Source organism: Plasmodium gallinaceum (genome assembly GCF_900005855.1).
Source record: "Plasmodium gallinaceum strain 8A genome assembly, contig: PGAL8A_v1_119, whole genome shotgun sequence".
In the NCBI taxonomy this organism is placed as follows: domain Eukaryota; phylum Apicomplexa; class Aconoidasida; order Haemosporida; family Plasmodiidae; genus Plasmodium; species Plasmodium gallinaceum.
This window is the reverse complement of record NW_021628276.1, coordinates 136159-152472: the sequence shown is the minus strand read 5'-3', so window position 1 is coordinate 152472 and position 16314 is coordinate 136159. Positions and strand designations below refer to the sequence as shown.

The 16314-nt window shown below is 18.3% G+C and overlaps 3 protein-coding genes across 3 annotated transcripts in view; 2 read left to right on the top strand and 1 right to left on the bottom strand.

The window, feature by feature from the left end:
• Positions 1 to 8159, top strand: part of PGAL8A_00416800 (conserved protein, unknown function) — a gene marked incomplete at both ends in the record, with an annotated part of 10254 nt that extends 2095 nt beyond the window's left edge. The window contains 4 exons of the mRNA XM_028672883.1: positions 221 to 426; positions 521 to 617; positions 757 to 868; positions 1090 to 8159. Coding sequence (XP_028529391.1) covers positions 221 to 426; positions 521 to 617; positions 757 to 868; positions 1090 to 8159 — 7485 coding nt within the window. The remainder of the gene's footprint in view (positions 1 to 220; positions 427 to 520; positions 618 to 756; positions 869 to 1089) is intronic.
• A 315-nt stretch (positions 8160 to 8474) lies between these two features.
• Positions 8475 to 9459, bottom strand: PGAL8A_00416700 (conserved Plasmodium protein, unknown function; the record flags this gene model as incomplete). Its single annotated transcript, XM_028672882.1, has 2 exons — positions 8475 to 8559; positions 8648 to 9459. 2 exons carry the CDS (start codon positions 9457 to 9459, stop codon positions 8475 to 8477), a joined length of 897 nt encoding a protein of 298 aa, XP_028529390.1.
• A 2095-nt stretch (positions 9460 to 11554) lies between these two features.
• Positions 11555 to 16215, top strand: PGAL8A_00416600 (AP-4 complex subunit epsilon, putative; the record flags this gene model as incomplete). Its single annotated transcript, XM_028672881.1, is given in 7 exon segments — positions 11555 to 11635; positions 11727 to 11798; positions 12007 to 14481; positions 14486 to 15292; positions 15687 to 15782; positions 15888 to 16027; positions 16167 to 16215. Coding segments are annotated over 7 exon segments (3720 nt in total).
• Positions 16216 to 16314: the final 99 nt, after the last annotated feature.

The following is a 16314-nucleotide window of genomic DNA, read 5'->3' as shown; positions in this document are numbered from 1 at the left end:
AAAAATTAAAAAAAAAAAAAAATTAAAAAAAAAAAAAAAAAAAAAAAAAAAAAAAAAAAAAAAAAAAAAGTTAATTCATGATAATGATAATATAATAAAAAGAATATTAGAAAATAATTTAATATGATTTTGTATTTTTTATTATATTATTTTTAATCTATTTTATGAGCATTAGATATAAAAAATTAAGAGACTTTTTTTTTTTTATTTTAAAATGCAGTGTGAAGAAAATTATAGATATGACTTGATATCTCCATCAAAAAATCCTTGTGTTTTTTGTAATTTTACAACTTACTTGATAATAATTTACTTTATTTTAATCACATTATTTATAACTGTTTCAACAGTTATATGTGTAAATATGTTAAGAGAAATAACAACAATAAAAATTTTTACAACATATATACAATTTATATCACTTCTTAGGTTAGATAAATTTTGTAGGAAAACAACATATTTTATTATATATAATTTGTATATTTTTTTATAATATATATTCTTTTTTTTTCTATAAATTTAGATATGTTAATTCAAATTATGATCACTCTTTTGTCAATATTTTTTATTTTTTTACTATTGGTATACCTTTAAACGAAATTTTAGATTGCATTTTTCCTGTAAAACAGTAAAACACAAAAAATATAAGAATAAAATTAAATAAAGACTTTTAAATCTTAATAAAAAAATATTTAAAAAATTCGTTTTTCATAAGATGATACAAGTTTAATTCACTCAAAATTATTCTTTTTATTTTAGAAAGGAACAAACAGTGATAGAATTTTAAAAAAAATTAATTTTTTACTATTTATGCCATTATTATATTCCTTTTGCTCAGTATTATGCACTATTGCTTTTTATATTTTGAGAAGTATAAAAAAAAAAAATAAAATAAAATAAAATAAAAAAAATATAAAAAAATGAAATATTTGATACTTAAATGTTTTATGTCTAGAAAAAGTATTTACTTTTTTTTTATAATTTTTAGTATTTTATCATCTTCAAAAAATTATTATTTAAATGATTCTAATTAATTATTAACGTATATATCTATATTAAATAATTTTTTTTTTTTTTCTTGTTTATTTTCAGAAAGGGTTGAAGTAAAAATAAATAATGATACATATGAAAATAAAGAAAAAATATCCTATTGGGGAGAAGATAATCAAAGACATAATGTAAGTTTAAGAAAGAAAAAATTTATTAATAATGAATTTCATCAATTGTTTTTAGAATATCCAACAAAAATTAATAAAAAACAATTAATTAAAAGAATAAAAAATAAAAATAAAAGTTCTTGCATTAGATCAACAAGAAATATTGAAAAATCCTTAAACGTTAATTATACTGAAAACACAGAAAAATTAACGAATTATTTTTTTAATAAGCATAGTTTAAAATACCAAGGATTTTATAGAAAACATAGCTTAAATAGGGCAATTATAACAAAAAGTGAAAATTTTAAAATACTGAAAAAAAAAAAAAAAAAAAGTTGCTATAATAAAAAAAGTATATTTTCGGAAATAAATAAACATAAACTTATGAGATCAAATAGTGATAGTTTAAAGTTATTAAAAAAAATAATTCATAAAAATGAGTTAGTAATACCTCACAAAAAGAAAACAAAACAGTTAGACATTGAAAAAAATCATAATAAATATATTATACTAAAATCCCATATGAGTTTTATAAAAACTTATTTGCATGGTTCTCACAAAAAAAATAACAAAAGTTTTACGGAATATAAAAAAAATGAAAATGAAAATGAAAAAAAAAAAAAAGAAACTAATGAAAGGATAGAACAAAATAAACATAGTTCTGATTTATATTCTAAAGGTAAACCATTAGTGAATATAATTATTAAATCTTTAAATAAAGATAAAGAGAAAATAGTTTTTGAAGATAGATATGAAGCTAAAGATAAACAAGATATTAATAATATTTATAGCAAAAATAGCAATACAAAAAATAGTGTCTATAAAAGTTGCAACAATATAAATAAAAAATATGTAAATTACAAAGTACGTAATAATTGTGTAATAAATAACAGTAATTGTATATATAATTATAGAAATACTATAAGTTTAAATAAACAGGAAAACAACATATTTGATCCAATTCAAGAAAATAGAAATATTCCTGAAAACACAGTAATAAATTATAAACAGAATAATTTGATGGGTAATATTATAAATGAAAATAAGATAAAGGATACATTTTGCATCAAACACATGTTAAAATATTTTATTTTATTTTTTATATTATATCATGATTTGTTATATTTTGAGATAATAAGATTATGTATTTTTTTTTTTTTTTGTAATTATGATGAACATAGACAAGAAAGTTTTATAATAATTGATGATTCATTAGAATGTTCCGAAATGAGAAATAAATATTATATTAAAATTCTTATAATAATAATATATAACACATTTATAAAATTTTCAAATCATTTCCTATTGTTATTTAAGAAATATATGAAAAATAATGTGAACATTTTGTATGTTGTGTTACAACTATATTACAAGATAGAAGCATTGAATCCTGCTAACAATTTTTTGTTATTGTTATTTTTAGTTTTATTTTATAAAAGGTTTTTAAATACAACGAATACGTCTCTTACTTATAACTATAAAAATACTTTATATAATCCTAATATTCATATATTTCAATTAACAATTATTATTATTTCACTTCTTATTTATATTTTAATTATGTATTTATATGTATATGAGTTTGATGAAAAAGGAGAAAGGGAAAAAAATGAAATGGCAAATGATAATATTCTATATCATACAAGCTCTATTACTAAATGTAAAGAAAATACAAAATATATAAAATACAAAAGAGACATTGAAAAAGAAAGAAATAATATTAAATCATTTAATGAAAATATAAAAAATGTTAATCTTAATGATCAAAAAGAAATTGTATCTATTTCAAAGGAGAACTACAGATTTAAAAATGATATAGATGATAAAAATAGTGATTATTATATTAATGGTGACAATTATGAAGAAGGAGAAAATAGAAAAAAGAATAGCAATTCTAATAGACATTATAATAATAAGAATAATAAACTTTTGAATATACTAAAAAAAATTGTAGCTAAATTAATAAAAAAAAAAAAAGTTGATAAATTTATTTTTTATTTTTCTCTGTTTGTATATATTACTATATTATTGTCTTATTATGTATTCTTAAGTTATATCTATTTATATAATTTCCTTAATGTTATAACAATTTTTTCAATAATTCTTAATTTTTTAGTTTACTTAGTGATTCTTTTATTATTATTAAATTATTTTAAAGAAGATATTAAAATATTTGTTATAAAAAACATAAATAAGTTGGTTGATTACGTTAATAAGATAAAATGGATTAATTGGGGTGTATCAAAGCAGAAAAAAGTAATATTAAAAAAAAAAATTTCTAAGAAATTGCAAGAATTAAAATTAAAAAATAATGAAATGGAAGAACAAATAGTATTAAAAAAAGAAAAAAAAAGCATAAAGTTGATTAACAACATTTTAAAAAATAGTAAAAATTATCAAAAAGACCAATTAAAATTTGTAAATAATTTTGTATTTGATGAAGGAAACATAAAAAAAAAAAAAAAAAATATTAAAAGATATAAATTATTAAAAATATCAAAAGTATGGGTGTTTTTTATATGTAATATAGTTGATTTAACTGAAGAACCTGAAAAATGCTTGTCCATTCTAATTAGTTTAACATTAGAAAAAAATTTTCATAAATTAACCTTGGAAAACTGCTTAAATATATTGAAGAAAAATCATTTTCCTCATATAAAAAATATATCATTAATTTTAAAAAATTTTCTTAAATATAAAGAAAAATTCTTTAATACATTAATGAAGAAAACATACAAAGATTATGAATCTCTTATTATTTATGCATGGGGTATGAGTATTTTAAGTTATTGTAATTTATTAGATATAGATTATAATCTATCAACAATTTTGTTATACGTTTCAAATATATTAAAAAAAAGTAAATACTTCAATAATATAATGGAACACTATTTAAACATTTTTCCTTTTTTCAATGTAAATGCATATCAGGAGGATATAAAAAAAGATACAGAACCCACAAATATAAATTTTCATAATCAGTTGTTTAATAATTATAATGGATGTACGTTGTATAATTTAAATAGAAATGATATGAAAAAAAAATTTATATATAGTAAGGAATTATATGATAATAATAATAATAATAGTAAAGATTTTAATATAGAGAGTTACTCCTTAAATAAATATGATAATGCTATTAATTTTGATTATATGAATAAAAACTTGTGTGATTCACATTCTTTAAAAGACAAAATATATAATTATTATAATTTAAATAATTTTAAAGAAATTTATTTGAGTAACTTAGATACTGCTTTAAGTAATGCAAATAATTTCGACATTCACTTGAGCAAAAGAATGTTAAGAAATAATAAAAATACTACGGAAATTAATCAATCTAATGGTAATAATGAGAATGACAAAAATTTGTATTCTTTTAAAAAATATTTGAACACTAATTTTAATATGCTAAAAAAAAAGTATCAAAATGAGTCAATGATTTTATCAAATAAAAAACAAAATAATAGAGAATTCAAAATTTTGAAAAACAATAAAACTTATAATAATTTATATAAATTATTTTTAAAGAATAAAACAAAAAAAGATAATAGGGGAAATATGTTCGATATTAATTACATATATTCTATAGAATTATGTAGAATTTATCTTCATTGCTTATTATTAGATGTAGGTGAAATTTACTTTAATATTTGTTATAGATATACATGTGAAAAATATATATGTTCTAATTTAATAAATTTGTGGGATAACTCTTTAAGTAATAATTTATATATGAAAAGATATTTTAAATTCCTAGAAGATAATAAAGAATATGAATACAAATTAAATATTGATAAAAAATATTTGAATAGCAAAAAAAGAGATTCTAATGATAAAATATTAATAATAAATGATTTTTTAGGAAGAAATGTATTAGATACAGATTTTTATAATGAATATGAAAAGTTAGATAATAAAACAAAAAATTACTTCAAAAATTTAATTAAGGAAGAAGATTATTTAAATACTAATGAGTTAATTGAATTTTGTGAAGTATACGATATAAGAAAGATAGAAAAAGAAAAAAAAAATGAAAATGAAAAAAAAAAAGAAGAATTTTTCAAAGTATTCAGTAATGCTTTACCAGTTTTTATTGAAAATTCTGATTATTTAGATATAGATGAAGTAAAATTAATTGAAGAGAAAAAAAGAAATTTTACTGTTTTATATGGAAATATGATAGAATTATATGGAGATGATTACATTATGAAAAATTATGAAGAAAAAATAAATTACTTTCAAATAGATAACTATGGTACATTTATTTATATAAAAGGAACTTTTTTAAATAAATTGTTAAACTTAGTATCAAAAAAAAAAAAAAAAAGACAAAAGAAAGAAAACAACAAAGATAATACGGAAGATTTATTAAGTATAAAATATATGAAATTTCTAAATAAAAATATGCATAATTATATGAATTATGAAACTATAAATGACGAAATTTTCATATTTATACACAATTGTTTTAAATGCAATATAGGTATTACTGGAGACTTAAAAGGAATGAACTTTTATAATAAAAATTCTTTAATCATAATAAATCCACCCATAATATTGCCTAATAAATGCACCATAGAATTATGGTTATACTTTAACTGTAAAAATGACAAAAAAAAAAGTAAAAATTTTATTTTTTGTGATAAAAAAGGAAATTCTTTGTTTGTTATTGATAGAGATAAAGATACAATTGAGAATATAGAAATACATATAAATGAATGGAATAAGTTGAGTATTTATTATATAAAACATATTCTGAAAAAAAAGACAGATATAAAAAATGATTGTAGTTTTTATATAAATAGTATGAAGACAAAAAAATGGGAAAAAATTAATAAAATATTAAAAAAAAATAAATGGAATTTGTTAAATTTAACTAAATCATCCACTGGTTTAGTTTATTATATTAACGGAAAATATTTAAGTACAATTTCTCATGAAGTTTTAAATCTAGATGAAGAATTTGAGATAAGTATATTTGGGAATTCTTGTTTTGGTAACAATAATATAGGAATTTGTTCATCTTTTAAAATTTTTGAATTTTTAAATAAAGATGAAATAAAAAGAAGATATAAATTTATCAAAAACATAAAATTCAAAGAAATGATAGGAGATAATATAAATATGAACAAAGAAAATGATTTTATAGAAGGAATAGACATTACGAACAGGCAAATGGAGGAAACTTTTTTAATGTATTTTGTACAATCTCGAACACATAGAAATAAAGTTATACCAATTATAAATGATTCAAGTTATAAATTGAAAATTTATCAATTAAAATACTTTACTAAATATAAAAATACGAATTATTTGTATAATAAGATATTAGATGGTAGTAAAAAAAATGATAAAAGGTTTACAGAAATTCACAAAAATTTAGAAGAAAATAAAAAAGAAAGTAAAAAATCAACTAAATATAAAAATGAATATTCTAAAATTATTGAAATTGATGACGAAGAAGAATATGGCTATAATGTTTATTTTAAAAAAATAATTAAAAAAGAACATTTGCCGAAAATATATGGAGTTGATGTATTTTCAGATAACTTAGCTTTTGGATGTAATTTATCAAAATTTTATAATTTAGTTTTATCTCCTACCTTATCAATATATAATGAATTAACGAAACCATTTGGATACACAATATCTGCATGGGTATTTTTACCTATAGTAAAAAATATATCTTTTTCATCTTTGATATGTGGTGAGAATGATATTCATGTTAGTATATTTAGTGATGATTTAATTATCGGATGTATAGAAAATTATAAAAAAAAAGATAAAATTTTTTATCATTCTTCAGGATATAGTATTAAAAATCTGAATAAAGGGTGGTATTACTTAAATGTTGTTGGCACATTAAAAGGCCAATTTTATTTCATTAATGGATGCTTTAAGGGATGTCATAAATTCTGTTCTTTTGATAATATAAAGTATATATTTAATAGTGGATTATATATTAATCCATGTTCGTTTATTTGTTTTTTAAAAGTAGTAAATAAACCCTTATCAATGAACGAAATATTATATGAATATAACAATTCTCCTCTATGTTACAATTTTTCTTATTATTATTATTATTTTTATTTATCATCTTTATTTTCAAATTTAACAAATCAATTAAAATTTGATAGCATAGTTTCGTCAAGTAATACAAATTCATCTGATTATTCAAATAAAATACAATTTGTTCATTTTGATGTAACAATAAATAATAACGTGCATATTTATCCTATTGAGAAAAGTAAAAAATTTTATTATTCCTTATCTCTTACATCTATGAAAAATAGAAAATTGCACTATTTTAACAGCATAAATACACAATATAATAATTTGAATATATATTTACACAACTATATAATATTACCCCAACAGTGGGCTATATTAGCAGTAATTAATTTATCTTTTATAAATGAATCAACTTATCACTGTTTAATAGGAGGAGTAGATGGAAACTCTCATATTGCTATAAATAATAGTGATTTATCTTTAGGTGTTTTAACAAATTTAAAAAATGAAATTTTTTATGAAAAAAAAGCTTCAAATGAGAATGAAAAAAGTTTGAATAAAGATGAAAGTGAAGAGTTTTATTCCAAACAAAGTTCAAGTGAAGAAAATATTTCTCAAAAAAAATTTGCAAAAGACAATGATAATTATGAAAATAGGTACTACAAAAAAAAAAGTATTAATAATTATGTAAAAAATTATAAAGATGATTATCAGAAATTTTATACTTGTGGCTATAATTTTATAAACATTTTAGACAAAAATATTTTTATAGCAACAAGATGCACTAACAATGAGCAAACCTTTTTTGTAAACTCATTAAAAGTAGGGGTGTCACCAGCATGTCTTACTCCTATAGAGTATATTGGTAATTGCTTATCTACTAATAATGAATATATTTCACCCTTTGGTTATTATAAATTTATTAGAATTATTTTTGATTATTTCAGTGATGAACAAATTAGAGAATTTTATTATTCTCTTAAATTATAAAGAATAGATATATATATATATATATATATATATGAATTACAAAATAATATTACAAATTCATGTAAATATATGTAAAAATTAAACATACAAAAAAATTATTTCAACTTGTGTAAGATATAAAATTATGTAAATATATATTTCAAAAAAATCCACCTAAATAAGTTTAAAATAAAAAAAGAGTATTTATTTTATTTTTTTATATAACACATAGAAGTTTAAAGTAATTTTTATCTTTTATTCATGGTGTGATTAAATTTTTAGAATTAAATGTATATGCAATTTTACATAAAAATAGAACTAATAATTATAATATCATTATTCTGTTTCGTCTATATCTGTATCATTGTCAAGATTTTCTTCATATTTTTCATTTTGTAAATTTTTTAATTCGTTTTGAGATCTAAAAAAAAAAAAAAATTATTTACATAGAGCATATATATATATATATTTAAAAAATATACTGTTTTTCTTTCTTTTTTTTGACATACTTTGGTATTTTTTTTAATGATTCTTTCTTTTTAATATCTTCTATATTTTTCCCATTAATTTTTACTTGCGGATATCCAAATTTACTTTTAGCTATTCGTAATTTTAATCCTTTTTCTTCATTTTCATCTTCCTCATCAAATTCTTCGTTAATAATTTTTTTTTTTGCTTCATCTATTTCTTTTTTATTTTTACTTTTATTTTTTTCTTCATTTGACTCTTCATCATTTGATTCTTCTTCATTTGATTCTTCTTTTTCATTGTTTTTTTTTTCATTAATTTCTTCATTATTTTCCTCTTTTTCCTCTTCATAATTAAATTCAGGTAATTTCCCATTAATTTTTGTCATTTTACATAATACTGCATCTGTTATTGAATTTATCCAAAAATTCCTGAGAACTTTATTGCCTAAACATAATATTGTAGAATCAACCTCTTTCATTTGTCTTATGTTAATACATTTATTTGATAAAGTTTCTATTGGTAAAATTATTTCATTAATATTAATCTCTTTTTCTTTTATATTTCCCATTTTTAAGATTAGTTTATTTGAAATTATAGATCCTTCAATAATTAATTTTGCTTCTTTATCTGATTTATCTAAAATTAATCCTGCTAGATGTTTAAGTGATTTTCCACAAAATTTTCTATCAGTAAGTTCATTTAATTCATTTAAATTATTATATTCATTTGTTGGCATTTTTAAAAGTTCTTTTGTCCATTTATCAACATTTTTATTAAAAAATATTGAGTTACATCTACTTAAGCAAACTTTCACTAAACAAACACAAAAAAACAATTTTATTGAATTCATTTTCACTAATACAATATATATATATAAAAAAAAAGAACAAAAATAAAAAAAAAAAAAAAAAAAAAAAAAAAAAAAAAAAAAGAGATAAAGAGATAAAGAGAATACACAAAAAAAAAAAAAAAAAAATTGTATGTATTTTCCTAAATATATTATATGAATTGAAGTATGAGGATAAAATTAATGAACAATAGCTATATTTAAAATATTTTATACAGATATAATTTTTCTCTTAATTTACAATAATGTAATATTAATAATAAAATAGAAGAAGAAAATATTATGTATCTACACTACTTTAGAAAAAAAAAAAAATACAAAAACACAACTGACTTTTTCAAAAAACAGTAAATAAGTGGAGAAAATTTAAAAAAAAAAAAAGAGCAGTAATTTTTTTCTTTAATACAATTAACATTCTTAAATATATTAGAAACTATAAAGTTGTATGATGATATAAATTAAATTAATAATTTTTTGCGAGAAAAACTAAAAAATATTTTACAACAATTATTACATTCAGACTGATAAATTAATGTTCTTTTTGTTTAATAATTTATGATAAAAAATTTGTTATAAATGAAAATTAGAATTCACTATTAATACTTAATAAATATATGGTTTATGTACTTATGTTAAAAAAAAAAAAAAAAAAAAAAAATTGTAAAGAAATTATATTTTTGACAAAACTCATATAACATTTTAATATTTCCTACAATAGAAATTTATTTTTTTAAACTAGATTCAATAATGTAAAAGAACCATTATTAAATATTTTTATATTAGTTTTTTTTTTTTTTTTTTAATTTGATTTCATACTTTATGATTCTTCTCTAATAATGTTTCTTTTATTTAGATATTCCTATTAAAAAGAAGACTAATAAAAAAAAAAAAAAAAATACAGGTTTTCTGTTTTTATTTCTTTTTTATAATTTTCTCTATGTTAGATTATCACAGAAAAAAATATACATTTTCTCTTACGTAAATGTTTATGAATATTTACTAAAAATATCAGAAAAGATAAAATAGTATCAAAATAGTATTCAAATAGTATTCAATTTTTATGAAAAGTTATTGAAAAGTTGTCTAAATTTAACATTTACTGAGTTCTTAAATTATAACTTTAATTGTTTGTGTAGTTAAAAATTACAAAAAATGTTTTTCATTTATTACATCTACTAAATGAATTAAATGTTTTTTTTTCTCATGTAAAAATAAATAATACTTTAAGTTGTAAACCACATTTAAAATTCATCTTAAAATATAAATTGTAATTTTTAATTTTTTTTCTATATTTTCTTTGCATATATTTATTCTCTGTTAATAAAAAAAAAAAAAAAAAAAAAAAAAAAAAATATTGCTTATTATTCCTCAATAGTTCATTTATAAATTCCAAAAAAAAATATATTTTTTAATAATTTTCACAAAAATATAAATAAAACAAAGAGGCCAGAAAAAGTTTATAAATTTTTTTTTTTTTTTATGGAATTAATATTTACAATTGTATTACATTAATTTTTTTTTTCTATTAAAATATTTAAAGAAAAATACCATGTATGTAAAAACACATTTTTTTAAGGTATGCATAGTTTTAGATAATAAATTTATTTTTTTAAGATTAAACTTTTTATTTTTTTTTCTTATAAGTTTGTGAAAATTTTTGATATTATATAATTTTTCTATTTTTGAAATTTAAAATTTATTTTTTTTTTTAATTAATTTTAAATGTATATTTATTTGAAATATATATATATATAATTCAGATCTATATACATTTTTTTCTCTTTACACATAAAAAAAAAATTTAATTAGTATTATAATTAGTTCATTTATTTTATATAGGATTTTTAAGTATAAATAAGATGCATTTTTATTGGATTTTTCTTCTAATTTTTAATATTTTACATTTTAAATGTTATTCTATTTTAATGGTTATTTCTTTGCTTTTTTTTTAAAAAAGTGAAATTGGAAATAAATTTGATATAACCATATAAAACAAGTAAAATAGGAAAAGTTAGAAGTAATATATAAAAAGAAGGAGAGAGAGAAAAAAAAAAAAAAAAAAAAAAAAAAAAGATAAAATAAAATAAATGAATATAAAATGCTTGGATTAACTGGATCATGTTTATCAAAAGAATTTTTTGATTTGGCCAAATCTATAGGAGAAACTCGTTCTAAACAGGTAAATAATTTTTTAATTTAATCTTATTTTCACATATTAATTTAGAACTATTTTTATTTATTTTATTATCATTTTTTTTTTTTTTTTTAAGGAGGAAGATAGGATTATTTGTAATGAAATTGTTTTATTAAAATCAAGATTTTCTGAACCTAATGCATCAGTCGTATGTTTATAAAAGAAAAAAAAAAATATGTATTTTAAAATATTATTTATTTTTTTATAAATATATATTCATTTAATAATTTTTAATATTTTCTATTTATGAAACTAACAAGTGATATTATTATTTACATATAAATTTAATTATTATGTTATGAATATAAAGTTTTGTTATTATATTTAGTTGTTTTTATTTTTTATTTTTTTTTAAGAAACAAATAAAAGAATATTTAATAAGAGCTATTTATATTGAAATGCTAGGTCATGATGCTTCATTTGCTTATATTCATGCAGTTAAATTAGCTCATGAAAAAAATATTTTATGTAAAAGAACTGGTTATTTGGCTTGTAATTTATTTTTAAATAAAGATCATGAATTAATGTTGTTACTAATTAACACAATTCAAAAAGATTTAAAAAGTGATAATCATTTAGAAATATGGGCAGCCTTAAATTGTGTGTGCAAATTATTGAATAATGAAATGATACCAGCTATTTTTCCAATTATTAAAAATTTATTAAATCATAAAAATGAATTAATAAGAAAAAAGGTATGTATGTTATTACATAGAATATATTTAATAGATCCTTCATTAATTAAAGAAATAGACAATTTTTTAAAAAAATTATTGTGTGATATAGATCCTTCAGTTATGGGTGCTTCGTTAAATTTAATTTCATGCATTGCTAAAAATGATATAACTTATTGTATTAAATTGGTACCTTATTTAGTATCTATACTAAAACAAATTTGTGAAAATAAATTACCAAGAGATTATGATTATCACAGAATACCAGCACCATGGATACAAATAAAAATTTTGTCAATTTTTCGAATTTTAGGATATTCAAATAAAAAATTATCTGAACAGATGTATGAAGTATTGCAAAAAACTATGCAGAGAGCTGATTTTGGTATAAATGTTGGTTATGCCATTATTTATGAATGTGTTAAAACTATTGCAACAATATATCCATCCCATCATTTATTAGAATTAGCTTCTTTATCTATTTCTAGATTTATTTCATCAGATAATCATAATCTCAAGTATGTAGGAGTAACAGGATTAGCTTTAATAGTAAAAATTAATCCTGCTTATGCAAGCGAGCATCAATTAGCCGTAGTAGATTGTTTAGAAGATAAAGATGAAACACTTAAAATGAAAACGTTAGATTTACTATATCAGATGACTAACCCTTTAAATGTTCAAGTTATAGTTGAAAAGTTATTATTTTATATGAATAATTCTCTTGATATTCATTTTAAACATGATTTAGCTTGTAAAATTATTCAATTAATCGAAAGATATACACCAGATGATATATGGTTTTTAAATAAAATTAATTCTGTGTTTTTATCGGTAGGTGAATTACTAGACGAAAATTATTCATATTCTATTATTAAATTATTAAAAGATAGTCCTATTTGTTTGGATTCAGATTCAAGTGATGAAATTATTAGAAATGAAGAAAATAACGAAAATAATAATTCTAACAATGTGAATATTGAAAATTTGAATATTGAAGATATAGAAAATAAAAATATTATTAATAAGGAAAATTCTTTATATGATATGGATAATAATAATAATAATAATAATAGTAATCCAAATGAAGAATTAAATAATATAAATAATGATATTAATGCTATTGATCATATTAAAAGAGATCATATAAATGACTTAAAGAATGATTCTATAAATAAAGAGGGTAATGATTTGAATAATGAGAAAAATTATGTAGATAATAAAAATAATAAGAATATAGCAAATAACAATAAAAGTTATCAATCTAAAGAAAGCAATAACAATATACAAATAAACGAATCAAAAGAAAAAAAAAAAATTAATGATGATATAGACAATTTAAGAAAATATGCTGTTAATACATATATAAGATTATTAGAAAATAATGAAAATATTCCATTTATTTTAATGCAAATTATATGTTGGGTATTAGGTGAATATAGTTATTTATGCGATTTAGAAAATTATACTGCAGAAGATATTATAGATTTATTGTGTGAATGTTTAGAAAAAAATTTTAACAATGCAAATAGAGTAAAATCATGTATAATAACAGCTATTTTTAAATTATGTTGTTTTAATAATATAACTGATCATGTAGTAGCAAAAAAATTAATTGAAAAATATAAAAATAGTCAACTAACTGATATGCAACAAAGATGTTATGAATATGATTTAATTTTAAAAAATCCTACTTTAATGAAAAATTTATTTTCTGTTGACAGTAAGCAAAATATAGTTGTCGATGAAAATTTATCTTTTTTAAATCCATTCATAGAAAAACATTTGAGAAATGGAGGAAAATCTTATATAGAAAAAGATTTAAGAAAAAATGCAATACAATTTGAAACTTCAAAAAATAATATTCCTGTACTAAATTTTACTCCATATGAAGTTCCAGTTAATAATAACTTTCATTTAGACAATTTGAATGTTTGTTGTAACAATTCTACATATGAAAAAAATTATAACTATGATCCATCTCTTAATATGTCTAAAACTGATAGTATTGATAATATAAAGGAAAAAGAAAAACCTTTTAAACTTAATGTAATAGGACCAAAAAAATGGAGAAAAAAGGTAGTTAAAAATGAAGAAAAAAAAAATAACAAAAAAAAAAAAAAAAAAAAAAAAAAAAAAAAAAAAAAAAAAAAAAATGAATGAAAATAACTATAATAAATATAATAATATTATGGAATCAAAAAAAAGATTAGAAGATATTGAAGTAGAAAATAAATTACCAAAAAATATTAATACAGAAGAAGACGAAGATAATTATTACGATGAAGAAAATGAAGATGAAGAAGAAATTGAAGAAGAAGAAGAAGAGGAAGAAGAAGAAGAAGGAGAGGAAGATGAAGATGATGATGATGATACAAAAGAAGGAATTGAAAATGAAAAAAAAATGGATAGTATAGAAAATTATAAAAATTACGAAAGATTTGATGAAAAAAATATTGATCATTTAAAAGAATATGAATATCAAATTGATAATCATGAGAGTAATATATATGAGTATAAAAACTCATTTAAATTAAAAAAAGATTATACAAATAATAAAGCACATAACCATGAATTAACAGAAAAGGAAAAGATGGCAGCTGCTTTATTTAATGGCTTGATATCGAATAATTCATCAGAAAGTAATACAAGAAACTATTTTGTTTCCAGTTTTTCAGCTAAAAAAGGTATATCAGGATTATCAAATAGAAATTATTTTAAAAATAAATGTGATAATAAGGATGGTGAAAACAAAACAAATTCTACGAAAAGAATTTTAGAAAATATTCAAAGTAAAGGTGATGCAATAAATCAAAATGAACAAATGAAAAATTCTTCTAATATAATGGATAATAATATAAATAAATCAGAAGACATTAAAAGGAAACCCTTTTCTTTTGATATGTTAGATTTAAATGAATCATCACAAAACATGGATGAAACATATGAAAGTAAAACAGATATTGAAGAGGTAATTTATAATTTATTATTGTTATTTTCTTATTTTAAAATAAAAGAAAAAAAAAAAAAAAAATAGTTATAACACATCTATAAATATACATTTATTTTTATTAAAATGTTAATATATATATATTGAGATACAAAAATGTTTTATTTTAATTATATATTGCATCATATTATACATTAATCTTTTTTTTTTTTTTTTTTTTTTTTTTTTTTTGAATGATTTATAAAAAATAAATACACTACTCTTATTTATATACTCCGTTAATTATCTTTAATTTGTCTGAAATATTTTATTATTTTGATTATTTTTTTTTTTTGTTGACACTATTATTACTGTATTTTGTATTACTTTATATATATATATATATTATACTTTACTTTCTTTTAATTTATTTTAGGATAAAAATCAATGGGATAATATTAGTATTCAGAAAAGAGCTGTTTTTTTAAACACTTCGAAATTAAATATATTTCAAGCTATTAAAAAAATTGAGGTAAATCATTGTAAATTTTCTTTAAAGTTTTTATACATTTTATTTTAAATAAGTTTATTTGAATTTTATATATTTTCATTTTTATTTTATTTTTTCTTTTAATAGAATAATTTGGATGCTAAAATAGTAGAAGTGTCTGAAAAAGATGCATTTACTTCATGCATATATCGCAAATGTAAAGTTTTAATAAAAATAAAATTAGATAATAATAAATTAATTTTTTTAGTAAAATCCGCTGAAAACACGTAAGAAGCAGTAAAAAAAATATAAAATATCTTTATTAATATATATATATATATATAAAAACTTTTTCATAAAAATATATATTAATATATACATATTATTTTTACCATTTACTATTTTTTTTTTTTTTTTTTCTTTTAGCATAATTGACAGCATTCTTGACAATCTAAGAAGTTTGTTTTATACCTAATTTTTTATTTTATTTTTTATCTATATTAAGAAAACTTATAAAAATTTTGTTTTTTTTTTTTTTTTTTTTTTTTTTTTAAAATTTTAAAAAAAAAAAAAA